Below are 27,950 nucleotides of genomic sequence, written 5' to 3' on the forward strand. Positions count from 1 at the left end.
GCATCGGCAGGCGGACTCTCAACCACTGCGCCACCAGGGAAGCCTCTGACCTTTCTTTAGTAGAAGTGGGTTTCATCCTTCAAATCTCAAATATTTTAAGGATGCCTTAAAAGCTTTGACATGGAGAACTACTTGAAGTGAAGAAATCTGTTTGCCAAAGTCATCTGAAAAATGCCCTAACAGCAGAGGGCTGCTTTTAGTATGAAGTGTGTTATTAAGTGGGGACAGAAGCTCTAGGGAACTTTGAGGTCAGCAAATATCAAGTGAACTACCTCACAGAGCTGTCTCTGGGGATTTCCCACGAGGCCCCGCCCCCCGTTGAGTCACCAAACTCCCCTCTTTGAGTCTTTGACCTGCAGCCCTTGTCAGCTGCAGAACCTCACTGCTCTGAAGATCAAGGAGTAGGAAAGTTCTCCACCATCCCTGCGATCTCAAGGTTTGTCCATTTGGGGCAGATAGATGGGGGGAACCGAGGAGGGATGAGGATGAAGCTTTGTTCCCTTTGTACATTTCTAGACCTTTTCCCTCCTAATTTCTAATAACTTTTATTCCATAGCCCATTAAATAAGGATCAAGAACCTGGCCTATAGAGATTGTTGGACTCTTTAGTTTTATGACTAGATGAGCTTTAAATCTCAAAATGAGCAGATACATGTCTATTAAGAAAATGTGATAGTGAGTTGAACAAGGAGGTGTTTCAACATTTTAGCAACTAGGTGTTGAAATTCCACATGCTGTTTGGACAAAGGGAGAATAGTAATAATTAGATGTCTTCTCACTGAGCTGAACTGTTGGATGCCCCTGACAGATTCTCTCTTTAAGGACTATATTTCAGGGGCAACAAGCCACAGGCATTGTTGAAATCTAGATGCTAATGCTAAATCTCTATGAAAGTCCCCAAAAGTTCTTGCTATTGTTATTTCTGCATTTCAGCAAAACATGTTGGAAAGTACACTCTTAGACTTTGGCAAATCTACAGAAAGCTATGTGTTGAGTCACGCTTCTCTTATCCTAGAAGTTTCTATGAATTTGCTACCTTTTCCATGGTATTCCATCATTCATTTTTCCTGCAAACCCTGAGTTATGATCGTGTAGAATTGTACAGATGATAGCTGGACTGTAGGTAGTTCTGAAAGGGGAAACCACCTCATCCTAGGAAACTTTCACCTTTTGCAGAGTGGTACATGTGAAACCAGCTACTTTGATTAAAATTCTTTTGGAATCTGCTTGGCTAATACGTCTATGCAAGATTTCATCATGGGAAATTTCTATTACAACATAGTGGCTACTGTGCTGTTGGTCATGAATTTCGAGAGGACAAGATCATTGCAGGATTTCTGCAGTAACTGTTCAGCGGGTAAGGACCAAAATAACATGTGTGCTTGATCTGTTCTGCTGAAAGCATGGTTCAGTTAGTCTGGTAGTCAGGGCTTATAAGCTCTGTTTTAATGATTTTTTTAAAAAATTGAACTATAGCTGATTTACAATATTGTGTTAGTTTCAGGCATACAGCAAAGATATTTTTATATATATATATGTATATTACAAGATATTGAATATAGTCCCCTGTGCTGTACAGTAGGTCCTTGCTGTTTATCTATTTTATATACAGTGGTGTGTATCTGTTAATCCCAAACTCCTAATTTATCCCTCCCCCGCAATAATGATCTTTGATTCATTCATTTACAAGAACCTGCATTACATTTCTTGAATGCTACATCTTAGCTGTGTGAATGCAGGCTTGTCACTTAAACTCTTGTGCTCCAGCTTCATCATCTGGGGATGATATGAGAACCTATCTCATAGGATTGATTGCTGGGAGGATCCTATGATGGGCTTAGATCAGTGCACGGCACAGGGAAAGACCTCAACAAATGTTAGTTTTGTGTGTGCAGACAGTGCTCAGACTGGGGGGTGCAGCGGGGAATAAGCAAGTGGCAGGAGGCTTAACAGAGTGGGAAAAGGCAGACACCTTTCAATTGTAGTGTGCCAATAAAGGACATTGATCTCCTGAATCCAGTCACTGGTGTCCTGGATCAATCACGAGAAATCATTCTGTTTTATTCAATAGGTAAAGGAAACTGTTTTCTTTCCACTGATTTTTTTGTTGCAATATCTATACTTTGTTATTTTTAATTCTGTGATTATGCTTAGGGCAATCTTGCAAATGGATAATTTAAAACAGTCAATCAACAAATAAAATCTATCACTGTGGTACCTAGAAAACGAATCTTTGTTTCATATTCTGGTTTTCTTGTGAACCACATAATGCTTTGGGTGATGATGGTCCATTGTCAAACATATACAGCTCTTATCTACCCTTTTTAGGTACTTTCTGTGGGAAAAACAAGCATGAGCTTTGCACTCCTTGTCCTTCAAATAGTTTCTCCAGCACAAGTGGACAAAAGGCCTGTGACGTATGCAGGAAGTGTGAAGGTATGATTTAAAAGATATATTCTTCATCCAGGTATGTGTTGGGAAGACAAGCTTTTATTCCCGATGTACTGATCTCTTTTGAAAATCTGAAGTGTCAAATAGGCTGCTTCCTCTGTTAATAGGCAGGTCCAGTAAAATAATTTACTGTAATAGCAACTATTGGTGGATTGAGCTTTTTAAATATTAGAGGAAATATTCATTAGACAAGAGAGAATTTTTTAATTAGCAAAATGTAAAAAAGTCTTCTATAGATATTTAAAAGTAAACTTTATACTCTGAGACCATTAGGACCATTCTAAGTAGAACAAGCATGGTTTTTATTGCAGAACATAAATTTGCTTCCTGGATTTGGAGATCAAGGGTATTATAACACTGGGGGACTTTGTAGGTGTTTTCAGGACCAAGAAAGCATGTTCCTCCACCAGCAATGCAGAGTGCGAGTGTGTGTCGGGATTCTACTGCCTGGGAGAAGGATGTAACATGTGTGAAGAGGACTGTAAACAAGGTCAAGAATTAACAAAAGAGGGTAGGTTTCCTCTTCTATCTAGTGCCAATTTGTTGTCTAGTCATATGTTGTTAACTTAGTTCTTGGTCCTTTGATTACAAAATAAAACGTACATTTGTAGAACCTTTAAGTAATAGTAATGAACTGCTAAGTATCTGATATTTACAAAATTATTTCTCAATCAATGGAAATAATTTGAAATCACAACATTTGTTTTTCACCAGAACCATGCCTTTTCATGCATCCTATACATGCATATACAATAGTCTATGTACAATTAGAATAAAACCTTTAGTCGTATTAAGGTTTCATTTCAAGAAAAACTGTTGAACAATCTATGTAGATTGTATTAAGTTAATGACTTTATTATGGGATTATGTTCATCACAAACTATTCAAGAAGAATTGTTCATCACTAATGAAATTCAGGAAGAATTGTTAGACAATCGGTACAGATATTATTAAGTTAATGACTTTGTTATTATGTGATCATGTTCATCACAGAGAAAGTTAAAAATGATTAAAATGCTTCCTTTTTTATTATTCCTTTAATTTTTACAAAAGGTTGTAAAGACTGTTCCTTTGGGACATTTAATGATCGGGAACATGGTGACTGTAAACCTTGGACAGAGTATGTATCATTTCTTTCTGCTTACAAAATAAAGTATCTGGCTTAACTTTTCTAAAGACAAGGAATGTGATCACTGATGCTTTTTTAAACCTATCAAGTGTAGACATAGAATAACATGCAAATAGGTGGTATGGGAACAGTATGGGGTAATTGTGACTAGATTGCCAAAGTGGGCATTTTCTCCAGAAGTGCTGCCCAGAACAATGAGGTCAGATTTGCCAGTGGAACTTAGCTACTGTCTGCCCCAGGTGTTCTTCTGTGTCCTTCCAATCTCTTTGCTGCCTCTGACTTTCCCCCATTGATCAACCCACCTTCAAGTGTTCAGTGCCAGCATTGATAATGATACAGAAGAGGGTAAAGTATGTTTCCTTCCCTCAAAAGCTTTAACATAGTCTTGGGCAGACAAGACTATCACAGGTAATAAAATAGCCAACAGTGTATTTTGTACACCTTTGTTCTTTTTGCATTTGATCTTCTTACTAGAAAATCATTTTTATCATTATTTTACATTTATATTCTTATTGTGTGTTACAAAAGTATTGGTCCATAACAGATTAGAAAGTTGTTTTTGTTTTTTGTTTGTTTGTTTGTCTTTTGACACAAATAGTTCAGAGCAGGGAAGTGAGTCTGCATGGACAGTGGGATCGAACTGGGTTTTGGAGAATAGGTGGGTTTGTTTTAGGTAAAAAGAGGCAGGGGAAAGACACAGGACAATGATGATGGTGATGTTGACAATGATGATGGATGGCTACCATTTATAGGGAGTAAGTCAGGCACGTAGTGTCGTTTACTCTTACAACAGCCCTGGGACATGTATATCTTATTTTTCAGATGAGAAAACTGAGGCTTAGAGAGATTTCCCAACTTGCCCAAGGTCATTCTACAAAGGGACTGACCCAAGGCTCAAACCCTGGTCAGTCTGATGTCAACACATCAGACTGACCAGGAGTCTCCTAACTAACCTAGGAGTTAGGAGCTCCTAACCCTAGGCTAACTTGTCTGTCCTTCCTGTGTGCCAGAGATGGTCAAATATGCTTAAGAAGGTGGGGGTGAGAGACTAACCAGGCAACAGCCTGAAGTAAGCTGTCGTGGGACAGGACTCCCCAGCCTGGGAAGAAAGAAGAATCCAATTAGGTAGATAGAGTGGGATGAATTGTGGAGAGCCATGAAAGCCAAGTGAACATTGGTAGACGCCCAGATGGTCAAGTAGAAGTTTTTCAAAATATCTTTGCTTTGCCTATGAACCCAGATCCACACGTCTTTTTCACCAGAACTGCTTTACTGGGTAGAAAATGTCAGTCTTTTTTAACTAGAATGATCCGTACCTGAATTAATGATTTGAACTCTTTTCATTGGACCATCTAAGCTGTTCTTTGGATGGGAAGTCTGTCCTTGTGAATGGGACGAAGGAAAGCGATGTGGTATGCGGACCAGCAACAGCTGACTTCTCTCCAGGTGCATCCTCCACCGTCACGCCTGCCCCTGGGGGAGAGCCAGGTAGCTGGTTTGTTGCTGTTAAATCAAATGAATGTATGTGGCCATTCGGATTGGAGTCTAAGTCACTCCTGATGCCTTGCATCTCTGCCTCTAGCAGGCACCTCGACATGCCTTCCTTCTCTTACCCTGGCTTCAAGGGACCCATCCATTTCTTCGGGTGTTTCTTATTCACTCTGAATTCCACATTAGTAAGCAGAGCGAGGCGAGACTGCACCCAAACAGACACTACGCCTTTGATAACGCCAAGTAATGGCGATTATAGAGTTCCATGTTTCCTATAGGCTAGAAAGGCCAAACCACTTAATTTCTGTGGGCTTCTAGGAAAATGACTAAGGTTGTAAAAAAAAGTTTTCTTAACAAGCAGGCAAGTTTACTAAGATAGCTGGTGGGAGATGCCCAAGGCACGACTTCCCATGCTTAGGGGTTTACAAACGCAAATATAAATATCAGCATATTTGCAAACTTTTATTTTTGTCTGAATTTCTCCTTTTGTTCTGTTTTAAAGGTCACACCACCCGGATCATTATCTTCTTTCTTGCACTGACGTCGACTGCAGTGCTGTTCTTGGCGTCCTTCGTGGTGCTCCGTTTCTCTGTGGTTAAACAGGGCAGAAAGAAGCTTCTGTATATATTCAAACAACGTAAGAGGAACATAAAAGTGTTAGATATGAGCCTTTTAAAAAAATAATAACTATTTATTTATTTATTTTTGGCTGCATTGGGTCTTCGTTGCTGCGCGCGGGCTTTCTCCAGCTGCGGTGAGTGGGGGCTACTCTTCATTGCGGTGCACGGGCTTCTCATTGAGGTGGCTTCTCTTGCTGCGGAGCACGGGCTCTAGGCTTGAGGGCTTCAGTAGTTGTGGCACATGGGCTCAGTAGCTGTGGCTCGCGGGGTTAGTTGCTCCGTGGCACGTGGGATCTTCCCGGACCAGGGCTCGAACCCGTGTCCTCTGCATTGGCAGGCGCATTCTTAACCACTGTGCCACCAGGGAAATTCGTTATGAGCTTTTTGAGGCTAGGCTTTTTACAGTAGGAAGAGAAAGATGATTTGTTTTAAGTTACAGAAGCTAGGTTAGTATAGCACAGTGGTTATCAAGTGGGACAGTTTGGCCCCCAAGGGGACATTTGGCAATGCCTGGAGACAGTTTTGGTGGCCACAGTCTAAGCGGTGGGGTAGGGAGTGCTTTGCTCCTGGCATCTAGCGAGTGGAGTTCAGCGATGCTGCTAAATATCCTACAATACACAAGACAGCCCCACAACAAAGAGTGAGCCGTCCCCAGATGTCAATGATGCTGACGTGGAGAAAGCCTGGTGATGGCAGAACATAGCCCAAAGGTTCCAGAAAAATGACCACTTTAAGTATGCTGCAGCCTTGGGCAACTGTGTGTGTGTGTGTGTGTGTGTGTGTGTGGCCACTCAGCTGTGGATACAGGACACTGACACAGAGGAATCAAAAATAACGTTGCCCCATCTAGCACTTCTCCTCTGGCTGACGAATGGCCTTAACCTGAACTAGACCCACAGCTAGAAGAAGGCCTAGAGAACAAGGAGGGAGCTTAAAGTGGGTTTAATGAGATGAATTATTAGGACACTGATCTGGATTAAATGAGAAATTTCAATAATGGATTCCACTCATTAAGCCAGATAGTATTTCTATAAGGAACTGGGCAAGTGCCTGGCACAGGGTCAATACTCACTAAACGAACGCTATTAACATTTATTCCAAAAGGCTTAGAGATGGGGGCAATCTGCATTTTTCTTTTCTTTGCTTTTTTTTTTTCTTTTGCGGTACGCGGGCCTCTCACTGTTGTGGCCTCTCCCGTTGCGGAGCACAGGCTCCGGACGCGCAGGCTCAGTGGCCATGGCTCACGGGCCCAGCCGTTCTGCAGCATGTGGGATCTTCCCGGACCGGGGCACGAACCCGTGTCCCCTGCATCGGCAGGCGGACTCTCAACCACTGCACCACCGGGGAAGCCCTGCATTTTTGTCTTCGTGGAGAACAGAGCCATAGATAGCAGGCTAGACTTACTGAGAGGGATTCATGTATAGGAGGAGCGCTCTGAGAGCTCTGTGATGTAGCCCAAGCCACCATAATAAGACTGGAGAGTGTCAGTTTGTGGGTTGTTAAAAATATAGGAGGGGAAGTATTAGTAAAGTCTTATCTAAAGGTGCAGTACACTAATTTGTATAAAGTTTCTTTCTGAAAACAATATAAAACTTTTGAACATTTTGAAATATACAGGAAAATGCATAGGCATAAAGTTTAACAAACTGTAAGATGAACACCTGTGTAACTCTACCCAGGTCAAGAAACAGAACATACTCTGCTCCCCGGAAGCGCTTCTTGTGTTCCTTCCAGATGAAAACCTTCCTTCCACTAGTGCTAACCACAACTAGATTCTTACGGTGTTCACTTCCTTGCTCTTATTTATAGTTTTGCTACCTAAGAACAGGGTTTAATTTGGTTGCTTGTGAACTTCAGACAAGTGGAATCACGCTGTATCTGTTCTACATTTTCCTTCCCCTTTTCACTCAACTTTGTATCTTTATGATTCATCCACGTGTGGCATTTATCTTTAGTTGATTTCCAGTGTTGAATACTCTTCTCTTGAATGACTGTATCATCGTTTGTTTATCCATCTTAATATTCCTGGACACTTGGGTTGTTTCCAATTTGGGGCTCTTACAGACAGTGTTATTTGAAGATTTTTGTCTACGTATCTCAGCACACATAAGCACATGTTTCTGTTTTGTTTTTAACCTGGGAATAAAATTGCTGGGACATGAGGAATGTGTATCTTGGTCCTTAGTACTAGATTTACCAAACTGTTTTCCAGAATATTTAATAGACTCATTTACACTTTCACAGCAGCATATGAGAGCTCTTTTTGCTCCAATCCTTGCTACTACCTAGTGTCATCAGACCTCTTAATTTTTATCTGTCTGGTGGGTGTATAGTAGTAGCTCGTGGTTTTAATTTGCATTTCCCTGATTACTAGTGAGATTGGACATCTTTTCATGTTATATTGGTCATTTGGATTTCCTCTCTTGCAAAGTGCCTGATCTTTTGAGCCTTTTCCCACTGGGTTGTTTGTCCTTTTCTTATTAACCTATAGGAATGTTTTAGTCTACTGTTCATGTGCTGCAAATATATTTTCCGACCCTGTGGTTTGTTCTTTGACTCTCTTTTTGAGGTCTAAACCTCTGATTTAAGCTTTAAGTTCTCACTGAAACCTCTGTTTTAAACAACTATCCCTCCCAGCTTTACCCCAATCTACAATAAAGGTCTTTATAAAATGATTTTCAAAAGTACTTATGAGTAATTAGTGAGTTTCAATGGAACAGCAATCCATTTAAAAAAATTTTAGGTTATTTTTAAAAACTTTCTATTTTGAAATAGGGATTCACAGGAAGTTGTAAAAACAGTACAGAAAAGTCTTATGTGCCACTCATGGGGTTACATCGTACGTAACTACAGTACAATATCAAAACCAGGCAACTGACATTGGCACATGGCGTGTGTTTAGTTTACTGTATGTCATTTTATCACATGTGTAGTTTGGTGTAAACCACCAGCACAATCAAAATACAGAACTATTCCATCGCCACAAAGGTCTCCTTCTGCTAGTGCTTTATACTCCAAACACTCCCTTTCCTCCACCATCCCTAACCCCTCATAACTACAGATATGTTTTCCATCTCTGTAATTTTGTCATTTCAAGAATGTTATATAAATAGTATCATACGATATATAAATGGATCATAAATAAGAGACCTTTTAAGACTGGCTTTTTTCCCCTCAGCAAATGCCATTGAGATCCGTCTGAGTTGTGTTTCAATAGTTGACTCTTTTTTATTGCTGACTAGTGTTGTAAGGTGAGGTTGTACCACAGTGTGTTTTACCATTCACCTATCGAGAGACATTTTGGTTGTTTCCAGTTTATGACTGTTACATTAGAGCTGCTATGAATAATCAAGTACAGATCTGTGTGGACATAAGTTTCCATATCTTTAAGATAAATGCCCAGGAGTGCAATTACTGGGTCATATGCTAAGTGTGTATTTAGTTTTTTAAGAAGCTGCTAAACACTTTTCCAGAGGAGTTGTACCATTTAACATTCCACCAGCAATGTAGGAGAGTTTCTCCTCATCTTCACCAGCAGTTTGTATTGCAGCAATTTTTAATTTCAGCTGTTCTAATAGGTATGTACTGATATCTCACTGTGGTCTTAATTTGCCTTTCCCTAAGGGTTGAACATCTTTTCATGTACCACCTGTATATCTTCTTCAGTGAAATGTTCCTTCATGTCTTTTACCCATTTTCTAACTGGACTCTTTGTTTTACTTTTGACATTTGAGAGTTTTTTATATCTCCTCAATATGAGTCCTTTATCAGATGTGAGGTTTGTAAGTATTTTCTCCCAGTCTGTAGCTTGCCTTTTCATCCTCTTCACATGATCTTCTGCAGATAAAAAGTTTTTAATTTTGATGAAGTCCAATTGGTCAATTTTTTTCATTTATGGGATTATGCCTAAGAACTCTTTACCAAGCCCTAGGTCCCAAAGATTTAGACTTTCTCTTATGTTATCTTCCAAATGTTTTATATTTAAATCTATGCTTCATTTTTAGTTAAGTTTTGTATAAGGTGTGAGAGTTTCAAGTCAATATTTTAAAATTATTTTTAATTTTTTTTGCTGATGGGTGTCCAACAGCTTCAGCATCATTTATTGAGAAGATTATCCTTCTTCTATTGAATTGCTTTTGCACTTTTGTCAAAAATCAGTTGGCTGTACTTGTGTGGGGACTCTTTCTGGTTTCTCTCTTCTGTTCCACTGATATGTGTGCTTTACCTTCTGCCAATACCACACAGTCTTGGTTACGGTAGCTGTAAAACAGTCTTGAAATTGGGTATAGGGTAGAGTGAGTCCTCCCACGTTATTCTTCTTTTTCAAAATTGTTTTGGCTATTCTAGTTTGTTTGCATTTCTATATAAATTTTAGATAATCTTATCCCTATCTGCAAAAAGTCAGCTGGGATTCTGATAGTGAACACAGTATGTCTCTCCATTTATGTATATTTTCTTTGATTTCTTTCATCAGCATTTTGTGGTTTTCAGCATCCAGTCCCGCACATGTTTTGTTAAATTTAGGCCTTAGTATTTAATTTTAACAATTGCAGATGACATGGTATCTTAAATTTTGGTTTTGACACGTTCATTGCTAGCATATAGAAATACAGTTGGTTTTTGTAGTTTGATTTTGTGTCCTGTGATTTTGCTGAACTTGCTTACTAGTTCTAGGGTATTTTGTAGATCCCTTGGGATTTTTTACATAGACTATAGTGTCATCTGCAAAAAAAAAAATAGCTTTATTTCTTTTCATTTCCCATCTATATGCCTTTTTTTTCTTTTCTTGCCTTATTATTCTGGCTAGAATGTCCAGTACTATGTTGAATAAGAGTGGCGAGAGGGAATATCTTTGCCTTGCTTCTAATCTTTGGGGAAAAGCATTCAGTCTTTCACCAGTAGGTATGATGTGAGCTACAGATTTTTAGTAGATATTCTTTATCAAGTTGAGAAAGTGTTCTGAAGATTTTTTTTTTTAATCATGAATGAGGGTTGAATTTTGTCAGGTGCTTTTTTCTGTATCAATTGATTTGATTATGTGATTTTTGTTCTTTAGCCTGTTGAGATGATGAATGATATAGATTGATTTTTGAATTTCAAACTAGCCTTGAATCCCTGGACTAAACTCCATTTAGTCATGGTATATAATTATTTTTACATATGTCTGAATTCTCTTCACTAATATTTTGTTAAGTATTTTTGCATCTATATTCATGAGGAATATTGATCTGTGGTTTTCTTTTCTAGTACTGTCTTTGTCTGGATTTGGTATCAGGGTAATATTGACTTCCTCAGATAAGTTGAGACATGTTCCCTCTTCTGTTTTCTGGAAGAGATTGTGTAGAATTGGTGTTAATTCTTCTTTAAATAGTTTATAGAATTCTCTAGTGAAACTATCTGAACCTGGAGCTTTCTTTTTGCAGCTCCTTAATTACAAATTCAATTGCCTTAATAATTATAGGGCACTCAAGTTATTTGATTCATACTGAGTGAATTGTGATAGTTTATGTTTTTTGAGGACTTGGTCCATTTCATCTAAGTTGTCAAATTTATGCGTTTAAGTTATTTATACTATTTCCTTACTATTTTTTTGTTGTATGCAGGTCTGTAGTGATATCACCTACTGATATTGGTAATGTGTGTCTTCTCTCTTTTTTTTCTGAATCAGTCTTGACAGAGATTTGTCAATTTTATTGAACTTTTCAAAGAACCAGGTCTTTGTTTCATTGATTTGCTCTATTATTTTTCTGTTTTCAATTTCACTAGTTTCTGCTTTTACCTTTATTATTTCATTTCTTTTGCTTGCTTTGGATTTATTTTGTTCTTTTTCTATTCAGGTGGAAGCTTATGTTATTGGTTTGAGACATTTTCTCTTTATTTTTTTTATTTTTTTGCGGTACGTGGGCCTCTCACTGCTGTGGCCTCTCCCGTCGCGGAGCACAGGCTCCGGACGCGCAGGCTCAGCGGCCATGGCTCACGGGCCCAGCCGCTCCGCGGCACGTGGGATCTTCCCAGACCGGGGCACGAACCCGTGTCCCCTGCATTGGCAGGCGGACTCTCAACCACTGCGCCACCAGGGAAGCCCTCTTTTTTTTTTTTTTTAATGATACAATGACCATTTCCAAGGTTAGTGCTTTATTTTTATTTATTTTTTTCGTGGGGGGGATTATATTTTTTTAATTTAATTAATTAATTAATTTTTTGCGGTACGCAGGCCTCTCACTGTTGTGACCTCTCCCGTTGTGGAGCACAGGCTCCGGATGCCCAGGCTCAGCAGCCATGGCTCAAGGGCCCAGCTGCTCCACGGCATGTGGGATCCTCCTGGACCAGGGCACGAACCCGTGTTCCTTGCATCGGCAGGTGGACTCTCAACCACTGCGCCACCCGGGAAGCCCTATTTATTATTTTATACAGCAGGTTCTTATTAGTCATCAATTTTATACACATCAGTGTATACATGTCAATCCCAATCTCCCAGTTCATCACACCACCTCCCCCCCCAGCCGCTTTCCCCCCTTGGTGTCCATACATTTGTTCTCTACATCTGTGTCTCAATTTCTGCCTTGAAAACTGGTTCATCTGTACCATTTTTCTAGGTTCCACATATATGCATTAATATACGGTATTTGTTTGTCTCTTTCTGACTTACTTCATTCTGTATGACAGTCTCTAGATCCATCTATGTCTCTACAAATGACCCAGTTTCATTCCTTTTTATGGCTAATATTCCATTGTATATATGTACCACATCTTCTTTATCCATTCATCTGTCGATGAGCATTTAGGGTGCTTCCATAACCTGGCTATTGTAAATAGTGCTGCAATGAACATTGGGGTGTATGTGTCTTTTTGAATTATGGTTTTCTCTGGGTGTATGCCCAGTAGTGGGATTGCTGGATCATATGGTAATTCTATTCTTAGTTTTTTAAGGAACCTCCATACTGTTCTCCATAGTGGCTGTATCAATTTACATTCCCACCAACAGTGCAAGAGGGTTCCCTTTTCTCCACACCCTCTCCAGCATTTGTTGTTTGTAGATTTTCTGATGATGCCCATTCTAACTGGTGTGAGGGGATACCTCATTGTAGTTTTGATTTGCATTTCTCTAATAATTAGTGATGTTGAGCAGCTTTTCATGTGCTTCTTGGCCATCTGTTTTGTCTTCTTTGGAGAAATGTCTATTTAAATCTTCTGCCCATTTTTGGATTGGGTTGTTTGTTTTTTTAATATTGAGCTGCATGAGATGTTTATATATTTTGGAGATTAATCCTTTGTCCGTTGATTCGTTTGCAAATATTTTCTCCCATTTTGAGGGTTGTCTTTTCATCCTGTTTATGGTTTCCTTTGCTGTGCAAAAGCTTTTAAGTTTCATGAGGTCCCATTTGTTTATTTTTGTTTTTATTTCCATTACTCTAGGAGGTGGGTCAAAAAAGATCTTGCTGTGATTTATGTCAAAGAGTGTTCTTCCTATGTTTTCCTCTAAGAGTTTTATAGTGTCCTGTCTTACATTTAGGTCTCTAATCCATTTTGAGTTTATTTTTGTGTATGGTGTTAGGGAGTGTTCTAATTTCATTCTTTTACATGTAGCTGTCCAGTTTTCCCAGCACCACTTATTGAAGAGACTGTCTTTTCTCCTTTGTATATCCTTGCCTCCTTTGTCCTAGACTAGTTGACTATAGGTGTGTGGGTGTATCTCTGGGCTTTCTATCCTGTTCCATTGATCTATGTTTCTGTTTTTGTGCCAGTATCGTATTGTCTTGATTACTGTAACTTTGTAGTATAGTCTGAAGTCAGGGAGTCTGATTCCTGCAGCTCCGTTTTTTCCCCTCAAGACCGCTTTGGCTATTAGGGGTCTTTTGTGTCTCCACACAAATTTTAAGATTTTTTGTACTAGTTCCGTAAAAAATGCCATTGGTAATTTGATAGGGATTGCATTGAACCTGTAGATTGCTTTGGGTAGTATAGTCATTTTCACAATATTGATTCTTCCAATCCAAGAACATGGTATATCTCTCCATCTGTTGGTATTATCTTTAATTTCTTTCATCAATGTCTTATAGTTTTCTGCATACAGGTCTTTTGTCTCGTTAGGTTGGTTTATTCCTAGGTATTTTATTCTTTTTGTTGCAATGGTAAATAGGAGTGTTTCCTTAATTTCTCTTTCAGATTTTTCATCATTAGTATATAGGAATGCATGAGATTTCTGTGCATTAATTTTGTATCCTGAAACTTTACCAAATTCATTGATTAGCTCTAGTAGTTTTCTGGTGGCATTTTTTTTTTTTTGCGGTACGCAGGCCTCTCACTGCTGTGGCCTCTCCCATTGAGGAGCACAGGCTCCGGACCCGCAGGCTCAGCGGCCATGTCTAACGGGCTTAGCCACTCTGCGGCATGTGGGATCTTCCCGGACCGGGGCACGAACCCATTCCCCTGCATCGGCAGGCGGACTCTCAACCACTGCACCACCACTGAAGCCCTGGTGGCATCTTTAGGTTTCTCTACGTATAGTATCATGTCATCTGCAAAGTGACAGTGTTGTTTCTTCTTTTCTGATTTGGGTTCCTTTTATTTCTTTTTCTTCTCTGATTGTCATGGCTAGGACTTCCAAAACTATGTTGAATAATAGTGGTGAGAGTGGACATCCTTGTCTTGTTCCTGATCTTAGAGGAAATGCTTTCAGTTTTTCACCATTGAGAATGATGTCTGCTGTGTGTTTCTTATATATGGCCTTTAATATGTTGAGGTAGGTTCCCTCTATACCCACTTTATGGAGAGCTTTTATCATAAATGGGTGTTGAATTTTGTCAAAAGCTTTTTCTGCCTCTATTGAGATGATTGTATGGTTTTTATTCTTCCATTTGTTAAATGGTTTATCACATTGATTGATTTGCATATATTGAAGAAGGCTTGCATGCCTGGGATAAATCCCACTTGATCATGGTATATGATCCTTTTAATGTGTTGTTGGATTCTGTTTGCTAGTATTTTGTTGAGGATTTTTGCATCTATATTAATCAGTGATATTGGTCTGTAGTTTTCTTTTTTTGTGACATCTTTGTCTGGTTTTGGTATCAGGGTGATGGTGACCTCCTAGAATGAGTTTGGGAGTGTTCCTTCCTCTGCAATTTTTTGGAAGAGTTTGAGAAGGATGGGTGTTAGCTCTTCTCTAAACGTTTGATAGAATTCACCTGTGAAGCCATCTGGTCCTGGACTTTTGTTTGTTGGAAGATTTTTAATCACAGTTTAAATTTCATTCCTTGTGATTGGTCTGTTCATATTTTCTATTTCTTCCTGGTTCAGTCTTGGAAGGTTATACCTTTCTAAGAATTTGTCCATTTCTTCCAGGTTGTCCATTTTATTGGCATAGAGTTGCTTGTAGTAGTCTCTTAGGATGCTTTGTATTTCTGTGGTGTCTCTTGTGACTTCTCCTTTTTCATTTCTAATTTTATTGATTTGAGTCCTCTCCCTCTTTTTCTTGATGAGTCTGGCTAATGGTTTATCAATTTTGCTTATCATCTCAAAGAACCAGCTTTTAGTTTTATTGATCTTTGCTATTGTTTTCTTTGTTTCTATTTCATTTATTTCTGCTCTGATCTTTATGATTTCTTTCCTTCTGCTAACTTTGGGTTTTGTTTGTTCTTCTTTCTCTAGTTCCTTTAGGTGTAAGGTTAGATTGTTTATTTGAGAGTTTTCTTGTTTCTTGAGGTAGGCTTGTATAGCTATAAACTTCCCTCTTAGAACTGCTTTTGCTGCATCCCATAGGTTTTGGATCATCGTGTTTCATTGCCATTTGTCTCTAGGTAATTTTTGATTTCCTCTTTGATTTCTTCAGTGATCTCTTGGATATTTAGTAACGTATTGTTTAGCCTCCATGTTTTTTGTTTTTTACGGTTTTTCCCTGTAATTGATTTCTAATCTCATAGCGTTGTGGTCAGAAAAGATGCTTGATATGATTTCAATTTTCTTAAATTTACTGAGGCTTGATTTGTGCCCCAAGATGTGATCTATCCTGGAGAATGTTCCATGCGGACTTGAGAAGAAAATGTAATCTGCTGTTTTTGAATGGAATGTCCTATAAATATTAATTAAATCTATCTGGTCTATTGTGTCATTTAATGCTTCTCTTTCCTTATTTATTTTCATTTTGGATGATCTGTCCATTGGTGTAAGTGGGGTGTTAAAGTCCCCCACTATTATTGTGTTACTGTCAATTTCCTCTTTTATAGCTGTTAGCAGTTGCCTTATGTATTTAGGTGCTCCTATGTTGGGTGCATATATATTTATAATTGATATATCTTCTTCTGAGATTGAACCCTTGATCATTATGTAGTGTCCTTCCTTGTCTCTTGTAAGATTCTTTATTTTAAAGTATATTCTATCTGATATGAGTATTGCTACTTCAGCTTTCTTTGGATTTCCATCTGCATGGAATACCTTTTTCCATCCCCTCACTTTCAGTCTGTATGCGTTCCTAGTTCTGAAGTGGGTCTCTTGTAGACAGCATATAGATGGATCTTGCTATTCAACAAGCCTGTGTCTTTTGGTTGGAGCATTTAATCCATTCACATTTAAGGTAATTATCAATATGTATGTTCCTATGACCATTTTCTTAATTGTTTTGGGTTTGTTTTTGTAGGTCCTATTCTCTTGTGTTTCCCACTTAGAGAAGTTTCCTTAGCATTTGTTGTAGAGCTGGTTTGGTGGTGCTCAATTCTCTTAGCTTTTGCTTATCTGTAAAGCTTTTGATTTCTCCATCAAATCTGAATGAGATGCTTGCTGCGTAGAGTAATCTTGGTTGTAGTTTCTTCCCTTTCATCACTTTAAGTATATCATGCCACTCCCTTCTGGCTTGTAGAGTTTCTGCTGAGAAATCAGCTGTTAACCTTATGGGAGCTCCCTTGTATGTTATTTGTCGTTTTTCCCTTGCTGCTTTCAATTGTTTTTCTTTATCTTTAATTTTTGCCAGTTTGAGTACTATGTGTCTCAGCGTGTTTCTCGTTGGGTTTATCCTGTATGGGACTCTCTGCACTTCCTGGACTTGGGCGGCTATTTCCTTTCCCATGTTAGGGAAGTTTTTGACTATAATCTCTTGAAATATTTTCTCTGGTCCTTTCTCTCTCTCTTCTCCTTCTGGGACCCCTATAATGCGAATGTTGTTGCGTTTAATGTTGCCCCAGAAGTCTCTTAGGCTGCCTTCATTTCTTTTCATTCTATTTTCTTTATTCTGTTCTATGGCAGTGAATTCCACCATTCTCTCTTCCAGGTCCCTTATCCGTTCTTCTGCCTCAGTTATTCTGCTATTGATTCCTTCTAGTGTAGCTTTCATTTCACTTATTGTATTGTTCATCTCTGTTTGTTTGTTCTTTATTTCTTCTAGGTCTTTGTTAAACATTTCTTGCATCTTCTCGATCTTTGCCTCCATTCTTTTTCTGAGGTCCTGGATCATCTTCACTATCATTATTCTGAGTTCTTTTTCTGGAAGGTTGCCTATCTCCATTTCTTTTAGTTGTTTTTCTGGGGTTTTAACTTGTTTCTTCATCTGGTACATAGCCCTCTGACTTTTCATCTTGTCTATCTTTCTGTGAATGTGGTTTTCGTTCCACAGGCTGCAGGACTGTAGTTCTTCTTGCTTCTGCTGTCTGCCCTCTGGTGGATGAGGCTATCTAAGAGGCTTGTGCAAGCCTCCTGATGGGAGGGACTGGTGGTGGGTAGAGCTGACTGTTGCTCTGATGGGCAGAGCTCAGTAAAACTTTAATCCACTTGACTGCTGATGCATGGGCCTGGGTTCCCTCCCTGTTGGTTGTTTGGCCTGAGGCAACCCAACACTGGAGCCTACCTCGCTCTTTGATGGGGCTAGTGACAGACTCTTGGAGGGCTCACACCAAGGAGTACTTCCCAGAACTTCTGCTATTAGTGTCCTTGTCCCCCTGGTGAGCCACAGCCACCCCCCACGTCTGCAGGAGACCCTCCAACACTAGCAGGTAGGTCTGGTTCAGTCTCCTATGGGATCACTGCTCCTTCCCTGGGTCCCGATGCGCACACAACTTTGTGTGTGCCCTCCAGGATTGGAGTCTCTGTTTCCCCCAGTCCTGTCAAATCCCACTGGCCTTCAAAGTCTGATTCTCTAGGAATTCCTCCTCCTGTTGCCAGACCCCCAGGTTGGGAAGCTGACGTGGGACTCAGAACCTTCACTCCAGTGCTTGGACTTCTGTGGTATAAATGTTCTCCAGTCTGTGAGTCACCCACCCAGCAGTTATGGGATTTGATTTTACTGTGATTGCACCGCTCCTACCATCTCATTGTGTCTTCTCCTTTGTCTTTGCATGAGAGGCATCTTTTTTGATGAGTTCCAGTGTCTTCCTGTCGATGATTGTCCGGCAGCTACTTGTGATTCTGGTGTTCTCGCAAGAGGGAGTGAGAGCACGTCCTTCTACTCCGCCATCTTGGTTCCGAACCTTGAGACTTTTTGTCTTTCTAATATAAGAACTTCACATTATAAATTTCTTTCTCAGTACTGAATTAGCTGCATCCACACATTTTGATATGTTGTTTTTTTCATTTTCATTCAGTTTGGTGTATTTTTTGTTTTTCTCTTGATTATTTAAAAGTGTGTTTTTCAGTTCCAAGTTTTTGGTGATTTTCTTGTTTTCTTTCTGCTGTTGATGTGTATTTTAATTCCACTATAATAAGAGGACACTCTCTGTATGATTTCTTTTAAATTTGCTGAGGTTTGGTTCATGGTCCAGGTTACTGTCTATCTTGGTCTCTGTTCTATAGACACTTGAAAAGATGGGTGGAGTGTTCTTAAATATTGATTAAATCCTGTTGATTGATGATGTTGTTGAGTTCTTCTATATCCTTGCTGATTTTCTGTCAAGTTTTTCTATCAACTCTTGGGAGAAGGCCATTTAATTCTTCAAATATAATTCTGGATTTGTATATTTCTCATTTCAGTTTTGTCAGTTTTGTTTCACCTATTTTGTAGCTCTGTTGCTTGTTGTATACATATTTAGTACTGCTATGCCTTCTTGGTGAATTAACTCTTATAATTATGTAAGGTCCCTCTCTATGTCTGGTTTTCTTTGCTCTGAAGCCTACTTTATCTGATAGTAATACAGCCACTCCTGCTTTTTAAAAAATTAATAATACACATGGTATGTCTTTTTCCATCCTTTTACTTTCAACCTTCCCACATCTTTATATTTGAAGTGAATTTCTTGTAGACTACATACAATGGTCACACTACTAATTTCTATCTTTTGATTGGTACATTTAAACAATGTACATTTATTGTAATTATTTATATGATAGGGCTCAAGATGTTATTTTATTTTTTGTTTTCTGTTTGCTTTCTCTGGCTTTCATTTCTCTGTTTTCTTTTTCTGTATTCCTGTGGATTACTTGAACATTTTTTAGAATTCCATTTTGATTTATCTTTTTTTTTTTTTTTTGCGGTATGCGGGCCCCTCACTGCTGCTGCCTCTCCCGTTGTGGAGCACAGGCTCTGGACGTGCAGGTCCAGCGGCCATGGCCCACGGGCCCAGCTGCTCCATGGCACATGGGATCCTCCTGGACCGGGGCATGAACCCGCGTCCCCTGCATCAGCAGGCGGACTCTCAACCACTGCGCCACCAGGGAAGCCCTCTTTATATTTTTTGAGTGTATCTGTGTATGGCTCTTGTGTGGTTGCTCTAAGTATCATACATATTTACATAGACTACATCAACATTTTAACAGTTTGAAAAAAGTATAGAAATCTTACCTCCTTTTACATCCTTTTAACCTCTTCCAATTTATAATATACTTGCCTAAAATATTTCTGCTACATGCTTTGAGAACCATCTTAGTGTTATAATTTTTGCTTCAACCATCAAACATAATTTAGAAAACTCAAGAGAAAGAAAGTTTATTTTATTTACCCATATATTTGCTCATTCTGTTGTTCTTTCTTCCTTCCTGATGTTCCAAGATACCTTTTTTTAAATCATCTCTCTTCTGTTCAGAGAATTTTCTTGAGCCATTCTTTTAGGGTAGGCTTTCTTTTGTCTGAAAATTTCTTGATTTCCCCTTCACTCCTGAAAGATATTTTCACTGGATATAGAATTTGGGCTTGAGAGCTCTTTTCTTTCAGCCCTTGAAAAATGTTGTGCTACTTCTTCTGGCCTGCCTGGTTTCTGGTAAGAAATTCACTGTCATTCAATTTGTTTTTCCCCTATAAGTGATGTGTTGCTTCTCGCTGGCTGCTTTCAAGATTTCTTTCTTTCTTTTTTTTTTTTTTCTTTTTTTGGTTTTTCGTTTTCCAAACTTAAACTACAATGTATCTTGGTGTGGATTTCTTTGGATTATCCTGTTTAGCATTCACTTAGCTTCCTGAATCTGTAGATTTATGACTTTTTCCAGATTTGGGAAATTTTTGGCCATTATTCCTTCAAATACTTTTTCAGCCCTACTCTCTTTCTCTTCTTCTTCAAGGACTCCAATGACATGATATTAAGTTTTTTGGCTATAGCCCCACATGTCTCTGAGGCTTTGTTCATTTTTTTCCCCAGTCTTTTCTCTCTGTTGTTCACATTGGGTAATGATTCTTTCCTTTGTCTTCTCCATTCTTGTGCTGAGCCCATTCATTGATATTTTACATTTTGGTTATTGTAATTTTTCAGTTCTAAAATTGTCACCTGGTTCTTTTTTAAAATTTTCTTTTCTTTTTTAAATTTGTTTCAAATGTGTTCCCAATTGCTTGTTGAAGCTTCTTTTTTTTTTAACCATGCCACGCAGCTTGTGGGATCTTAGTTCCCCCAACCAGGGATTGAACTTGGGCCCTCAGCAGTGAAACTGCTGAGTCCTAGCCACTGGACCATCAGGGAATTCTGTGAGGCATCTTTATGATGGCTGCTTTAACGTCCTTGCCAGATAACTCTAACATCTATATCACCTAGATGCTAGCATCGGTTGCCTTTTCTTATTCAAGTTGAGATCTTCCTGGTTCTTAGAATGACAAGTGATTTTTTAAAAAATTGAAACCTAGACATTGGCTATGATGTTATCAGACTTTGGATATAATTGAAAGCTGGTGTTTACTCAGGGTTCCTCTAACACCACTCTGGCAGAGGAAGGAGGATGCTGCCAGGTGGAGGTGGAAGTCCAGGTTCTATACTAGACCTCCTGGGGGTGGTAGATCCTTGTTATTGCTCCCCACTAAGCCCCCACTGATACTACCCTGTCTGGGATGAGGAAAGATACTTTGTTCCTGCTCCCCACATGGTTTCCACTGACACTGAATGGGTGGGGGGTGGGGTGGCCTTGTTACTGTTGAGTGGTGGTGAAGTCCTAGCTCTCCACTCGGACTCCTCTGATGCTGCCCCAATGAGGATGGGGCAGTGAGCCTTGATAGAGCTTGGCAAGGGTGTAAGTCTATGCTCTCTACTGTGTCTTTAGTGGTGTGCTTGGGTGTGGGTCCATGGTTTATTTTGCTAGAGTAGAGCTGTGATTATCTAAAAGCTTTTAGTCTTGTTACTCTGCTCTTTTCCTGGTTTCATAGCTAGAGAGATCAGACTTTTCTTGGGGCATTTTTTTTTTATTAGCCTACTTCTCCAGTTCCCAGTCTGGGACATGTGAAACAGAGAGAATACTCAGGGAACTCAAGGCCATATTTCTCCTTGGGTTCCAAGCTCCTTAACTGGTCTGCTTTCTTGCCACCTTTCAGATTCCTCTTATGTTTGTTATACATAAAACGTCCAGCCTTTTCAGCAATACTTGGCAGGAAGAATAGGGAAAAGTATGACTACTGTATCTTTCCAGAAGCAGATTTCCATTTAAAAATTCATCTTTAATGCTATTTCAAAGGAAAAGAACGTCTCATTGGTATTCCTGGATGTCTTGCCAGGTTTTCATAAGTTCTTGGAGATAGTGTGCTTGTTGGGTTTTGGTCATTTTTTATTTTTTATAGTAACAAGCAAGTAAAATTGGGGTCGGACCTTTTGCTTTGACAGGCTATAAAAATAATTTATATTTACTGGTGGGCTTGGGTGTGGGGATATAGTTATATATGTGTGAATGTGTATATATATATGTATATATATATATAATTTAATATATATTTTAGGATTGAAAGTTGCTCGGCAATAACACAAATACTATACACTACCACGTAAATGAAAATCTGGAAGCTAGTGCACAAATCAGTTCTTTACTTACTAATTGATGGAAGCAGTGGGAGTAACTTTAAAATCTCGATGCCATAAGCATTTCATTCAAAAGAAGCCATCTAATGTGTAATCTAAGTAACCCTCAAGACTAAAACATGTGCTGCTGAACTGAAACTACAGTTATGTTTGGCACATGACTAACTTTATGCTATAATGATTCATGCTCAAGACTGTTTTTAGCCTTTGTAGACAATAAAGAAACTAGTATTTTTCAGGACCAATAAAAAAGTATTTGGTAAAACGAAAAAAAATCTTAAATAATCCTGAAGAAACGTTTATACTTGCTATTACCTCACTTGCTGGTGAGTTGGTTCAAACTAAAGTTGAAAATGTTTGCTGCTGAGAGATGTTCTGCAAATGGGATTTATGGAAAATGAATGTTAAATGATTCAAACAGACAACAAAAGATAACTCTCTCTTAAATTACTTTTTAGCATTTATGAGACCAGTACAAACAGCCCAAGAGGAAGATGCCTGCAGTTGCCGGTTTCCAGAAGAAGAGGAAGGAGTGTGTGAACTGTGAAGAGGAAATCCACAGATGTGTTGGAACTCTCTTGAGAAGAATCACAGGAGAAATATGAGGGATCCCACTACCGTACCTTTCAAATTTAAAAACTCCATACTGGATAATACCAACGGTTACCCTAACAAGTTTTTTTTTCTAAATGCTAATGACTTGGCCTTTCAAGATGTACCACTTTTAACAGAACAGAAAAATGGGACAGAAATGGTGGTAAAAGTGATATTTTCTAGATACTGCTTAAGAGGTTTGGGCTAGTTTTCTTGAAATCCAAAGAGAATTATATTTTAAATTTAATCATGTAGGCCAATCGTGCAGGTAAAATTATAATCAAAATCAATTATATATATATATTTTTGGTGCTAATATGACATATGGCAATAGCCATAAGATGCAGGCACTATCCCCCATCAAATTTTCCATGGGTTCAATCATTCAACACAAGACATCCTCCATTGTCAGGGGAGAATGAGGACAGTCATCGTCATTGCCCAAGTTTGGGGTCAAGAGCAAAAAACTAAAAAATAACAGACCTTGGGACTTCCCTGGTGGTCCAGTGGTTAAGACACCTCACTCCCAATGCAGGGGGCACAGGTTTGATCCCAGGTCAGGGAACTAAGAGCCTACATGCTGCACAATGTGGCCAAAACCAAACAAACAAACAAATGAACAAAAGAAGAAAAAGCAGACCTTGAGAAACAGTTTTGGAAAGAGTCAAATGTCCCTGCATATCCTTGGTCCTCTCCATCTTTCCATCTTCTGCCTTTGTCCTACTCCCCTCTGAGCCACAGCTTACTTTTTATTTTATTCTTAAAGACTTTAGCAGTAATATTTTATATACATAAACTAGTAAATGAAACAGGAGTGAAGACCCATGAACACATAGCCCAACCCGAGCGCTAGAGCAGGAGTTGCCAAACTCCCATGGGCCAAATCTGAGATGCCATGTGCCTTCATATAGTTTATGAGCTAAGGGTGGTTTTACATGTTTAAATAATCAAAAACAAATCAGAATAAGAATAATACCTCATAATGCAAAATTATCTGAAATTCAAATTTCAGAGTCCATAAGTAGTTTTCCTGGAGCACACAAGGCACCCTCAGGTGGCCTTTGCATTGCAACAGCAGAGTTGAGTAGCTGTGACAGAGATTGTATGGCCCACAAAACCTAGAATATTTAATAAGTGACCCTTTATAGGGTCAAAGTCAGGATCAGAGCATCCATCTGTGTGCTGCTTCCCTCCCTCATCTCCTGTCTACCTCCCCACCCCAACTCCAGGCAACTTCTCACAGGAATGTTGTCTCTCATTTCCTTGCTTAAAAGAAAACCATGTATCATATAATTATGTACCCCACAACTATTTTACTTAGTTTTGTTTGTTTTTGAGCTTTATGAACATGGTATTGTGCTGTATGGAGACTTGTGCTTTAATCACTCAGAAGTATATTTGTAAGACATTCATGTTATAGTGTGTAGCTAGCTAGAATGCACTCATTTTGACTGCGGTACAGCTTTGCAAATATACCATTATTTATCAACCCACTCTGAATCAAAGGACACTTGGGTTGTTTCCAGGTTTTTTTTTTTTCAATTATGGAAAATATTGCTATGAATGTTCTTTTATATGTTTTCTATTTGAGAGTGTCTCTAGGGAAACTTCCTTAAAGTAGAATTTCTGGATCTTAGGGCATATGAATGTTCAACTTTATGAGCTAGTCCCATGTCAGTAAGGATATGCTAAATTATGCAGAAATGACAAATGAGCCCCCCCCCCAATCTTAACAGATTACAATCACACAGCAGAGGTGCATTTCTGGATGTCATTACATGCCTGTTGAAGGCTGACTGTGACTCTGTCCCATGTTATTTCACTCCGGGATTTAGGTGGAGAGAGCAGCTTCTACTTGGGACATTGACCATCTTGTGGCAAAGGAACACACCCATATGTAGTTGGCTAGATTCTAACTTTAAGAAAAATTCCTGCAGCCAAGCTTGGCAATAATAGGGCAGAAAGTATAATCTTCACACAAGGAGGGGCAGCAAATATTTCTGAACAATAAAAAGTCTACTGCAGGGCTGAACTGCTTTTCAGCGTGGTTGTTCTAACTGGTGCTCCTGTCAGCAGTGTACAAGCATCCCACTGAGTCCCATCCTTGCCACCCTCAGGCATTTTCAGACTCAATTTTGCCAACCTAGTGGGTTTAGGATGGCATCTCACCATAGTCTTATTTTGCATTTCTGTCACGTTTTTATATATTTTGTGTTTCTTTTTTGAGAAATGCTTGCTCGTGTTTTTTAAACCAATTTAAAAATTTGGTTATTTCTCTTTTTCTTATTGATTCATAAAAGTTCTTTATGTAGTCTAGATAATAATCTTTGGTTACTTACACGTGTTATAAATATTTGTTTGCAATTTGTTTTTTCTCTTTTTAACTGTGTCTCTCTTTTTCTTTGTGGTAATAAGAGGAAACGTTCTTAATTTAATATGGTTCAGTTTACAACTCTTTTCTCACATGGTTAACATTGTTTTTGGTGTCCTGATTAAAGAAATGCTTCTCTGCCCCAATATCATAAAGATATTTCCTCACATTTTATTCTAAAAGTTTTGAGTTTTGTCTTTTGTATTTAATTCTAACCTATCAGGAATCATTTTTGTGTATGTCATGATCCAATGTTGACTTTTGTTTGTGGATAACCACTAGTCCCAGTACCATTTACTCAATGCTCCCTTTTTTCCCTATGGATCTGCAATACACCTCTGTCATTTATCAAATTTCCGTCTATCCACAGGCGGTTTCTAGGCTCTCTACTCTGTTCCATTTGTCAGTTTGTCTGTCCGTGTGCCAATACGCACTGTCTTTGTTACAGTAGCTTAATAATAGCTCTTGATACCTGGCAGGACAAATCTTTAATGTCCTTCAATAAAGTTTCATATAGTTTCTCCAGAAGTTGTACATCTTTAGTTAGATTTATCTCTAGGTTCATTGTTGTTGCTTCTTAAGCAGTTTTTTTTTGTTGTCGGAGTAGAGAGATGTCGTTGATTTGCGTATATTGCTTTATAGCCTGCCTCTTTCCTAAGCTTCCTTTTATTTTCTAAGAGTACGTATGTGGATTCTTTGGGGTTTTCTATATACACAATCATGGTATTTGTCCTAATAATAGTTTCTTGCATTTCTAGTCTTTTGTCATTTATTTCTTTGGCTTGGGGTACTGCTTGACTTATTGTCAGGACCTCCAGTACAATGTGATAGTCTGTTTTTTATCCTATTTATAGAGGATACTTTCAGGGTATTTTTTTGGTAAATATACTTGATCAGCTTAAGGAAGTTCCCTTCTATTCCTGGTTAGTGCAGAGGGCTAGTTTTTCATTTTGTAATCATGAAAGGGTGTTGAGTTATATCAAATGATTTTTCTGGAAGAAAACAAAAGCACTTGACAGATGACTCAGTTAATTGTTCTATCACACTGACTTGGATCTACACTTCAGTCAGATTCCAAGAAAATTACTGCCGGAAAGAGATTTAATGCAGTAATGAGTGTAATAATAGGTATTCCTCCCTCCCCCTTAAAGGAAGCTTTGGTGTATGATATAATAATGTGTTCAGAAACATTTTTTGTTTTAATTTAAATAGATGAAGTACCTCCATTTGGCTCTTTCTTTACTGTTTTGATAAGAGTTTTATTTATGGTAAAAGATGAAGGTAATATTTATGGAGGATTTTTTGAAACTTTCTAGCCAATCTCACCAAACACATGAAAAAGTACGAATGGGCATGATTACTTTTCCAGAACAAGAACATTTGAGATTTGACTTAAGCACTTTGACCTTCTCTGAATGGCTCATATGCGGTCTCTGGGTGGAGCCGGTTGATATTTTGGGAGCCTGACCAGGAGGTTTCAGGCAAAAATTCTGTTAACCTGGTATTCTGGTAAGAATAAGAGAACAGTCATTGGTGCTACGATCCTTTTAAAATAAGAGGCAAAGCAAAGCTGAGGGCGTTCACCAGTGCTGCTTCAGAACAGAGCTAGGTATAACTTTTTTCTCCCTTTTCCAAACTACAGCACTAAATTCCAACGTGGCTTTCACTCTCAGCTTTGGACTTTTGATGTTTAATTCTCTGTTGTCCATTATCCACAAACACAAAGGGACCGGTCATGCCCCACAGGCTTGGGTCACCCAGGCTAATTCATTTGTCCCAGATTATAAACACAGAAAATCCACCATTTATTCTGCTTATCTGACAGAGGCTATGTTTATTACACAGACTGTACCATACTCTTATCATAGTATATTTTGGTATAATGTCTAAATGTTATAAATGAAAAACACAGGAACTTGGGGGTATGAGTCACCTTTCCCCCTAAATGACAGTTAACAAAGAATGAAAATCAAGACAGAATTAAATGGTCCCCTTTGAGGATTAATTTAGGAAATCCAATAGTTAAGTTTAATAGAAATGCATGGAAATTTCTCTGATCCAAATAAATGAACATATTTAGGGATGCACAAGTTGCAAACAGTTTTCTAAATGCTGCAAAACAAGCTTCGGTTACTTCTGAAGCAAATTTGGATTTTCGTCTTTGGTGGAAGGTATCACTCTGGTGGAAACTTTTGATACGAGGGGCCTATGGCGGCTGAAGTGGGTGTCTCCCTCCTCTGCAGAGCCGATCTTTCCACTGTGGGTGAGGTGTGCTCACGGACCACAGAGAGTGTGAGTTATGTGTGGTCTGTGTGTGGCAAGGCCAGAAGAGCAGTCATTACCTCTTTTTTTTTTTTTTTTTTTTGCGGTACGCGGGCCTCTCACTGCTGCGGCCTCTCCCGTTGCAGAGCACGGGCTCCGGACGCGCAGGCTCAGCGGCCATGGCTCACGGGCCCAGCCGCTCCGCGGCATGTGGGATCTTCCCGGACCGGGGCACGAACCCGTGTCCCCCGCATCGGCAGGCGGACTCTCAACCACTGCGCCACCAGGGAAGCCTTACCTCTCTTTTTAAAAAAACCTCTATAATAAAACACACATTGATCATTTCACAGAAAAAAAGAATATCTAAGAAAAACGCTTATTTTTTTTAAAAGTTCTATTCCTGTTGCAATGTCAAATCATAAAGGCTAATTAATAGTGAAATAACGTGCTATTCTTTGTAAACGATGGAAACAGACTTTAGTGCCTAGGTACGAGAAAGATTTCAAGTTTGGGATTTCTTTGTCTCCCAACACCTGACTTTTTAGTCACATACAAACATGAATGCTGTTTATTATATCAATATTGATTCAGATAGCTGTATTTCAAATTGTCACTGAAGACTTTCAGTTAACACGTCTTTCACAAATTCATGGAGGAGGCTGATTCTGACAAACCCACTGAAGGGATGACTCTGAAATAGACCTCTTCATTGGACCGGCATCCTCTGGATGCTCTGATCAGCCCCATGCTAGGACACGAAGACAACGGACCCACCTCCCCCTTGAGGGCTTTGAGGCCAGGGGACTGATAAGAGACACAATGTTACCAGGACCTACTATGTGCCAGGAGTA

General features: G+C 39.0%; 1 protein-coding gene across 1 annotated transcript; it reads left to right on the forward strand.

The window, feature by feature from the left end:
- The first annotated feature begins 364 nt into the window (after positions 1 to 364).
- TNFRSF9 (TNF receptor superfamily member 9) lies at positions 365 to 26,054 on the forward strand. Its single transcript, XM_029227264.1, has 8 exons — positions 365 to 436; positions 1,177 to 1,357; positions 2,329 to 2,436; positions 2,825 to 2,962; positions 3,505 to 3,571; positions 4,938 to 5,068; positions 5,574 to 5,708; positions 22,331 to 26,054. Exons 2-8 carry the CDS (start codon positions 1,243 to 1,245, stop codon positions 22,417 to 22,419), a joined length of 783 nt encoding a protein of 260 aa, XP_029083097.1. The 5' UTR covers positions 365 to 436; positions 1,177 to 1,242; the 3' UTR covers positions 22,420 to 26,054.
- The last annotated feature ends 1,896 nt before the right edge of the window (positions 26,055 to 27,950 follow it).

This window comes from Monodon monoceros, unplaced genomic scaffold, assembly GCF_005190385.1.
Source record: "Monodon monoceros isolate NGI ecotype Baffin Bay Population unplaced genomic scaffold, NGI_Narwhal_1 Super_Scaffold_18, whole genome shotgun sequence".
NCBI lineage: Eukaryota > Metazoa > Chordata > Mammalia > Artiodactyla > Monodontidae > Monodon > Monodon monoceros.

Coding starts and splice junctions, on each gene's coding strand:
- TNFRSF9 (XM_029227264.1), top strand. CDS start 1,243: ATGCAAGATTTCATCATGGGAAATTTCTATTACAACATAGTGGCTACT. Junction 2,963..3,504: donor TCAAGAATTAACAAAAGAGG/GTAGGTTTCCTC, acceptor TTTTTACAAAAG/GTTGTAAAGACTGTTCCTTT. Junction 5,709..22,330: donor TCTGTATATATTCAAACAAC/GTAAGAGGAACA, acceptor ATTACTTTTTAG/CATTTATGAGACCAGTACAA.